At 43.9% G+C, this 9103-nt stretch overlaps 1 protein-coding gene across 2 annotated transcripts; it reads left to right on the top strand.

The window, feature by feature from the left end:
- Positions 1–223: 223 nt before the first annotated feature.
- Positions 224–3275, top strand: LOC147884759 (uncharacterized). 2 transcript variants are annotated; one of them, XM_087397591.1, is made up of 5 exons: positions 224–1356; positions 1491–1580; positions 1913–2094; positions 2271–2628; positions 2787–3275. In XM_087397591.1, exons 1-5 carry the CDS (start codon positions 331–333, stop codon positions 3015–3017), a joined length of 1887 nt encoding a protein of 628 aa, XP_087253717.1. In that variant the 5' UTR covers positions 224–330; the 3' UTR covers positions 3018–3275. The 2 variants fall into 2 exon arrangements, with proteins under 2 accessions (XP_087253717.1, XP_087253716.1); XM_087397590.1 differs by having other exon boundaries at positions 2190–2628.
- Positions 3276–9103: the final 5828 nt, after the last annotated feature.

The following is a 9103-nucleotide window of genomic DNA, read 5'->3' as shown; positions in this document are numbered from 1 at the left end:
GTAGAGAAGGAGAGAGAGAAAGAGAGATACATAGATACATAGAGAGCATAAACACGAGGATAAACGTTGGGGAGAGGTTAAGAAAGTGGTTAGTAAAGTACGAGGGGAAGGGGGGGTGGTTGAGGTAAGGGGGGGTTAGTTAATTGCATCGTCGTCTACAAGGACAATTGCTATTTTTTAGCTCTGAGCTTGAAGAGCTACCCGCCATAGCCATAGCCTCCTTCAAGCTCAGAGCCCCTCCCCCCTCTCCGCCATAGCCATAGCCATAGCCTTGAAGCTCAGAGCTCAGAGCTTCTCCTCCATAGCCTGCCTCTGGCCCTCCCCTCCGCCATGCTCGACCGCGATCCCACCCCCCCTCGCCCCCCCGACCCCCGCCCTCGCCCTCGCCCTCACAAGCCCAAGAACGTCCCCAAGAAACAGCCCCAGCGCGGCCTCGGCGTCGCTCAGCTCGAAAAACTCCGCCTCGAGGAGCAGAGCAAGCACGAGGCTGCTTGCCTCGCCTCTCTCCATCACCACCACCACCACCACCACCATCACTCGCAGCAGCAGCATCACCATAAGCAGCAGCAGCAGCATCAGCATCAGCAGCTCCTCCAGCAACAGCATCAGCAACAGCAGCAGCTCCACCTCCACCTCCAGCATCACCTCCCCCAGCTCCAGCACCTCCACCTCTCCCCCCCTTCCCCCCTTAGTTGCTTCCTCCCCCGCCCCATCAAGCTCCCTGATGATAAATCCCCCCTCCCCCTCCTCTCCGACCTCGTCTGTAGCAGTAGTAGTAGCAGTAGCCCCCGTGAGCATCGCACCTTCCTCCCCTGCTCCAAGCTCAATTGCGGGAATGCGCACAATTCGTTCGTGCCCCTCGCGGGCATGGCAGCGCACAATTTCGGCGCCAGACGCCAAGGCTTGCTGCAGCAGCAATGTGCCGATGAGAGCGAACATTGCCTGTCGCAGGTTCATGATCTGTGCAGCCCTGGGTCTGCCATCTCGGGCACAATTCCGACGAACGAAAGGTCTAATGGTCAGCAGCGGCTCGTGAACGACGGTTCTTTACAAACCAAGTCGGCACGGCCCCCGAATTTGGCGTCCTACGCGCCTAGCCTCTTGCAATCCGCAATGCTAAGGCACAATCAGGATTCTGAAAGAGAGTCCGACGATCTTTATGTGAAAACGAAAGATTCCACGGCTACCCTCTTTCCTTCTGTCTGCTTAAGCGCGGAGAAAGAAATGCAAGATGTTGCCGGAGGCGACAAGACCCATACTGAAGGGGCCGTGATACCTTTCACCGATCTGTGCCTTCTGCAACCTACGACAAGGCCATTCGACGCACGTCTTCCATATCGTCTGGAATCGCCTATGGTGTGTATTGCGTGATCATGTTGGTTTGCGTCGATAGGATGGAACTACTGTTCTGTAATGGGCATTCACGTATGAGAGAGAGAGAGAGAGAGAGAGAGAGAGAGAGAGAGAGGGACTAACTGGGTATCTTGCAGGTGAGCATTGCATCTACGGGCGACCAGGCGAGGGAGCTCTCTTCTTTCCAAACTTTTTCCATCAGTCCGGCATGGTCATCAAGAGACCAGGTAATGCTCATTCGTGAAATTGCAAGCTGGAATATGCGAGTCTCCAGACCACCACCCGATTAATCAAAGAACGCAATCACGAACACCCTCAGCACCAAGTCGATGAATGAGATTGTTAGTTTTGCGGAGATATCTCTCTGTCTTTCTTATACTAAGCTAGGTCGCTCAGAAATCGCACAGTTTTCTTGTGCTCACATTTCCTTCGTTGACAACCGTCACAACAACCGGTTGAAGCCTGCAAGATCACTGCTGCTTGCACCCTTTTCTGTTCTTCCTTGAACCAAGTTCCTCCACCATGAGCAGATTCTTACACGTAGAAGCTATGGTTTTAGGTGTTCAACAGGAAACGACCCTGGGCACTCACCCAAGAACCCACAAAAGTTCCGGAGTCTCTCAAGGGCGTAGACTTGAACGCTTCCGCTGATGAAGTTGAGTCGGAGTCGACAGAACGAGACAGCCCACCTGCAAACTTACCAGCTCCTAGCGGTCTTTCTGGCCCAACAAGCTCCTTAAGGTATTTGATTCGATTTGTATGCATTTTCCCCATTTCAGGGAGTAGGTCTTAAAGTTGTGCGTACCAGATGCCTTTGAATTCATTGGGATTGGTAGGGATGCTTGGCTCTACTCTGCTTCGCCATTGCTATCTTCGACGTCAACGGAAGAGAATGTAAGGTTATGGTCGTTAAACAGGCCGTGCACAGAATGTGGATCTGTGCCTGAGAGCTTGTCAGCGAAAATGTACATGGTTTCTTCCGCCTTCAAAGCCGATCACTCCGACGCTCCGGGCAATGGAGTTCATGATAGGGGACCTCCATTTTTCAGCATCAGGAAAGGAAGCTTGAGTTATGATGGATCTCACATTCACGAGGCAGAACCTTGCGGTGACTTCTTGACGCTTGGGCCTGCAAGTTCGTTGAGCCGGAAGCATGGGAATATGAACATGGGGACTGGCAATCGCACCTGTGGCCATTTCAGCGATACAGGAAAAGTCCGAAATTCTAATGAAACTGCAACTCTTTGGCACTCTTGGCCTTCTTTTTCGGACCAGGTATGCGTTTTTGCGAGAACAGTGATGTTTAGCTCAGTAACGAGTTGGGCATTGTAGTAGCTCTCTGGATTTTTAATGCTGTGCGCTTGATTCTCTTGAAATATTTTTTTGTCCCACATTGTGTTCAACACTTAAACCTCTCGTGTACTGCTGTCCAGGCTAAGGGTGTTGGCAAAATTCTCCCCGTGGTGTCCAGAGTAGCAAACGGCGATGTTTTGATGAGAACAGCTGAACATGTTCAAAATGAGCATTATGGCACTCCCCTGCAGATAAATGTGGAACTCTCGACCTGTTTAGCTTGGACCAAGGTTGAAGATCATCCTGGCCACCGGCACCCAACTGCTGTCGATGAAGGATCTTTAGACTTGGAGTTGAGACTATCCCTTTAGCTCCCGGTTAATTTATTGAAAACTAAGCTCTTCATTCTTAAGATTATACTAACCAGACTCTGAGCTCACTCGCCTAATGATCACGCTGCTTTATGTAGCTGAATTTTCTAAATCACCAGCTTTTCATCTATGAATTGCCAACAAGGATTTCAAAGGCTTATATTTCGCTTAAAACAAACAATGATTTGGGTTAAAGAAATGAATACTTTAAAAAATTCTCATTCGACCAGAGTCTGGAATATTCTAGTAGTAAGAAAGTTCTGCCCTACATCAAGAATTTTGGATCATATATAAGACTAGGGTCAATTTTACGTAATTCTTGGACATGAAATGTGAACTAGAACGTTTTGCCTGGCTCTACAAAGGGGTCTTGTCATGTTGTTGGCTTTTAATGACTGATCCGTGTCTGCTAATAAAGTTTCCGAAATGTGTCTGTACATGCTCGTTCATCATACTTTTCTCATGCCAGTCCAGTATCAATGTCATGTCACTGCTTTCATATACTGTTTGCACGTTTTCAATAAGGGCCAATTGCCATATCTCATTTTTGCAAACACCACACTATGAATGCAAAATAGTCACAAAGCCGATGTCCATGAAATCGACAAAATTACACATGGCCAAAATATAAGCTGTAATGGAAGTAGGTTGGTTTATGTAATGTATTTCAGTGATTTCCTGCTAAATTAATATTTCTTGAAGTGTGCTTGCACTTTGATGGTGAGGCTGTCATCATCCTTTTCCAATGTCAGATGTGCCTCAAGTACCGTAGGGTTTGTTGTGTCACTAATCTCATAATCCATTTGCCATATTTCTTTATGGAGCAAGTGCAAAGCTCTTTCTTGCAATCGCCAGGTTGTGAATAGTCACAGATCAGCTTTAAATCTATGTCCACATTTGCATTGTGGATTCTCATGCTATTGATGATTTACACTTTGTCAAAATATATGCCTACTGGGAAGTAGGGTTGGAGGGAGGGAGTGGTCTTTATCAACAAAGGTCCTTCAAATCAAGGATGCAGCATGGTAAGTCTTTGAATTCAGTTTTGGACATGTTCAGAAATCAAACTAAGTTTTGAGTACACTGGTGCTTTTGAGTACACCAGCTATCTGCTGCTACTACTTGCAAGCTTGGGCAACGTTCAGTGAAATGAGCTTGTGTAAAAACTGGTTTTCTTCGTTACACTATTTGCTAACCCAATGGTCTGTGTCTTACATCCAGACATTCCCACCCATAGTGGATAGTGGTAAGTTAAAAATATTTATATTTTTGGAAGGACTGGGGATTGCAAAGATGACTGTTTAGGCTCAATTGTAGCCCATGCGTGCTGTCCTGCAAGTTTTAACATGTTTTTGGAAGGATTGGGGATTGAACTAAGGCCCGTTAGGCTTGATTGTAGCTCACGCACGCCGTCCTGCAGATCATAACTTGATGGTGAATGTATTAGACAGATTCCTAAATTATAAGAGGCTATTATTGTGGTTACTAGTTGACTGTGTTATCATTTTGACTTTGCCGTTGCATTGGAGTCTCCAGTAGGCAAGATACTTTTAATGTGAACATCTGCAATGAACTAATAATCTAGTTAATTTAGACTATCTTCATGGGGTTTTGCTGACAAAAGGATGCAGTCTGCAGAACACAAGGTGTTATGCAAGGTACAATATTATTGAGAAATTTAAGAACTTAGACATACTCCTTGTTTTTGTCACTAGTACTAAAAATTATGATTGCCTTGAAATTCTAAACATTGAAGCTGTGGTTTGAGTGCAAAAGGTTATATACCTCTATTCCCCCTTCTATGGAGGTGGTTCCTATGAGTCTTATTCTAAGGTTGCAACATTACGAAGTTGTGAATATCTTGTGACTGATTAGCTTTTGTGTGTCGCATGGAAGTGTCATGAGCCTCTCAGGAAGTGCAAAACACATTTTGTGCCCTTTGTGTGTTAGCATAACTTCCTCCTCTGTCGTACATGTACCTGTTTGTTTAAATTGAAGTATAAACTGTTGTGCTCTTTTTTTCATCATCCAGGTGAGCTGGTTTTGGATGAACTCTTTTGTATTTGAGAAGTAACCTCACAGCTAGTTGTATTTTCCATTAACTTTGTGAGGCATCTCATCTTATATAGAGACCCACCCATAAAAATGCTTTTGAGGGGACTGGAGGAATGGAAGAAATGGAATCTCCTGCTGAAAGATATTGGTAAACATTTGAACGTAGACGCTAGTAATATGCCTGTAAGATGTTGTCAATGCTTTGATGTTTTCTTAACATACATTGGCGTTCCTACATATGCCTGAAGGATTTGGTGTGCCTATAGGTGCAATGTATGCAATGAATGGTAATGAGCAAAAATAGCTGAGGTACCATGTGTTAAACCATGCTTTAAATTGGGTTCAATTTGAATGCAAAATGGCCACAATACAAGCTTCTAAGATAGCTTGGCCAATTCTAGTTTTTGCCTTCTCTTTTTTATGAAATAAAGAAAATTTTACAAAATCCTAAACAAAAGGAAAACAAGCTTTACATAGTTGTATCTTATGATGCCGATCATTTCCCCTACTCAGTTAGTAAACTTGCCCCCATAAAAAATCCATGCAAACAATCTTTAGTTTCTTTTTTGTATAGATACATTTTAGTCATGCCTTGATCACTCTAATGTTAAGTCTCTTCCATGCCTCTAAATGAACATCTTGACATGACAATGGTACAATAGCAGTTTGTCAAGTAAATCAAGGTCTTCTGGACAAAGGCATAGGCAAGCATGCTCAGCCCTTCACATCAACCAAGCATGACTAATACTCTTGGCATCATCGATGATAAGCTGATCCCCACCCAACCCTCTAATAGGGCAATGAGATTTGTAGCCATAGGCGTGAGGAGATGAGCTATTGGCTTCATACAAGGCTGATGCTCATGAAACCCGCTATATGTGGGTTGGAGGGGATGTAGCCAATGCTTAGATCTTTTTCTTGACGTACATTAGTGCTGAAGGATGATTGGCTGTATGCACAAGGGTGGTGGCCTCATTGTTTTTGGTAATAATCTAGCATGTCTTATCAGCCACTACTGTCTTGTCACTTCAATTTGACCTTTCCTCAGCTGCCTTTGTGTACTGTAAATGTGAGCACTGTGGGAGTACTGTAAATGTGTTTCTGTAAAAACAAAAACAATGTTTCGGTCATCCCAATTTCCCCAAATTTTATCATAAATATTTAATTACGTTGTGTGTCCTCGGTGCGGGGCTAATGTATACTCCTTATCTTTATTTGATAGTCTGAACTAACCTTTAATTCCATGTCTTTCACTTTATCCATTTTTGTCCTACAGCCGGTCCAAACATGCAAACCAGTTTTTGAACATCCTAAAGGCATTTCAACATAGCCTTATTAGAAATCCTTTCTCATGTATGTATGGCTGAGATCCAAATCAAGTCTCTAGCAATTCTTTGCTGGAGGAAAACATCTAGCTCTTAAATAGTCAGGATGACGAAATGGCCGTCCATAAGGATCTACCCTTAGTTCAACAGGGTTTATTGTTACACAATGCCGAAAGCTGAGAATATTGTTTTTTTTTGAGTCCATATATCATTGTAGCAATTGAGCCCAAGACTTGGTTTTGTTTCTTACAACCTTAAAACATCTTTCTTCCTGCTAGATTTGTTTGATAGCTCCTCCATTTCTCGAACTTAGTTTTGAAGTTATCTTGGAACCAGTTCGGAGTCCAACATGATAAGGAAAATGCAATGGCTATAAGGATTTGTGTTCCATAGGCTCAAATCCCGGTGGTTTAAATACATACTCTGTTTCTTTAGCAAATGATGATCGTTGGTTGTTCCTCTAACAAAAGGAGTAGAGTATCCGATTTCCAGCCAAACATTGATCAATGATTCAAAGGGTGATTGAAGGTACCCAAGCAGCAACAATAGCAAAAAGTAGAGGTCTTATAGGACATCCTTCTCTTACAATCTTCTGAGAGTGTTTTCGAGTAGGCTAGCATCTCCTTTCAGACCGTATCTCTTCCCTTCCAGGTTAGGAATGCACCATTGGTTTTCCATACCCCCACCAGACCCAAACTTTATTAGAACTTCCATCAGGGGGAAACCATGAGCACAACCTATCATACCACTCCAAGTGCCGCCATGAACCGATCTGTGAACCTTTTCCCTCTTCCACGAACCTTATAGTAATCTCAACCCACGGTGCAGAGCATTCAAACATCTTATGCATCCACTTATTGAGCAACACAACATTCCTGGCCCCAACGTTCGCCAGACCCCTCCCATGTGAGCCTTATTTGATCACCATCTGAGCCCATAGGAACATTCTTAGCTTTTTTTCCACTCCCACCCCATGGCTTTCCATAAAATTCCACACAGAGGCCATGTATACTAGCCGGTAGAATATGTTGGATTAGTAACATTCTTGCATTCCATCTGGCCGAACCACGAAATTTCTCCAGAGTCTATCCCAAAACCATTCAAAATACTACTTCACAGTAAGATCTAGCCTCAAGGGGGGGGACCCAAAAGTACCCAATTGACCTGCAAGTCGTCCAGTCCGATCTTGGACCCGAGTCTATTCTTAGGGAAAATAAAGGACACGTGCTTGCCTTCATCAATCAATCAACCTATGATACCATCACATTGTAAGCTCTTCTACTATTTGAAAAGTTCTATGTTAGGTTTGCTAGAGTTCTTATAGATGGCAAATGTATTTCCTTCGGACTTCGAGGAGCGGGAAGCAATGAGTCTTTCATAGGGAAGTTCACTACCATTCTTGAAGATGTGGGTAAGCAAATGCATGATGGAGAGAACTCTTCTTCTTTATGAAAGAGGAAATGTGTATTGATTTACTTTGGAGTAGGTACTGTAGCATGAGTGCTTGGTTTGAGTCCATTTTCCTAGTATCAATGAGTTGCTCATTTCTAAAATTGAAAAAGTTGCTTCATTGTTGAGTAAGGTATTGTATTTTACTCCCATGCACAACCAAAAGGGCTTCTTCAAAAGTGTGTATATTGTGGGATAGGCACAAGGAACCCCACTTGAAGCCCTCCACATGGTCATGCAGAATGGTTGGTCTGTGTTTGTTAAGGTACGCTTTGGGTTATTCCTGGATGCATGTTCCTTTTGTAGATGTAGTGACCATTTTGCTCACAAATGCTCTTCTAAGTTTGGGTTTCCTAACGAGGGACATGAGCGGGCATCTGCTAATGAGGAGTAGGCTAAAGAACCCAAAGGGACGGGGGAAGCAATGCACAAAGTTCTGCATGAAGAGAAAAATGCATGTAGCAAGAAAAATGATTTGGAGGAGAGAGGATGGATTTGATTGCAATTGGGCCGAAAAGGGTAAGGTGGTTGTTGAAATAGTAGACATAAGACTCCCAACTGCTAATGCATAAGGAACCTTGGCCATGATGGCCCTCTCCTCATCTGATTTGGGACTATCTGTATGACTCAGTTTCACATATGGAGGCAATGGAGTACTTACTGGCTTTCCCCCTCCATATTGAAACGCTGCAACACGTTTGTAGCATACTCCTTCCGTGAAAGCCAAAGGAGTTTTCTACTCCGGTCACGAGAATATGACCTGCATGTCCCAAATCCTTCATGTCAAAGGCCTCATGCAACTTGGACTAAATACATCCAGCGCATAAGTGTTCTTGCTAGCTAATAGCATATCATCCACATAAAGTGCTAGGAGTATCATGATATTCTCCTTAGTCCTTTTAGTGTAGAGGCAGTGATTAATCTCACTTCTTCTGAAACCCTGGGACCGAATGAAAGCATCAAACTTTTGATAGCATTCTCTAGGCACTTGCTTAAGGCCATAGAGACTCTTTTTCAGCTTACAAACCAAATGTTATTTGCCCTTTTCTTCAAAACCTTTCAGCTCTACCATGTAAATTTCCTCATGTAGATCCCCATGTAATAAAGCTGTCTTGACATCCAACTGCATAAGCTCCATATCCTATGCTGCTGCCACAAGTCCAAGTAGGCATCTAAGTGTGGTCAGGAGAGAAGATCTCATCAAAGTCCACACCCTTCTCTTGCTTGAGCCCTTAAGCAACCAAATGGGCCTTGTAC

Source organism: Dipteris shenzhenensis, chromosome 26, assembly GCF_047967505.1.
Source record: "Dipteris shenzhenensis isolate YYH24624 ecotype China chromosome 26, Dip_SZ_1.0, whole genome shotgun sequence".
NCBI lineage: Eukaryota > Viridiplantae > Streptophyta > Polypodiopsida > Gleicheniales > Dipteridaceae > Dipteris > Dipteris shenzhenensis.
Note: the sequence above shows the minus strand (reverse complement) of the source record. Positions and strands in the feature narration are given on the sequence as shown.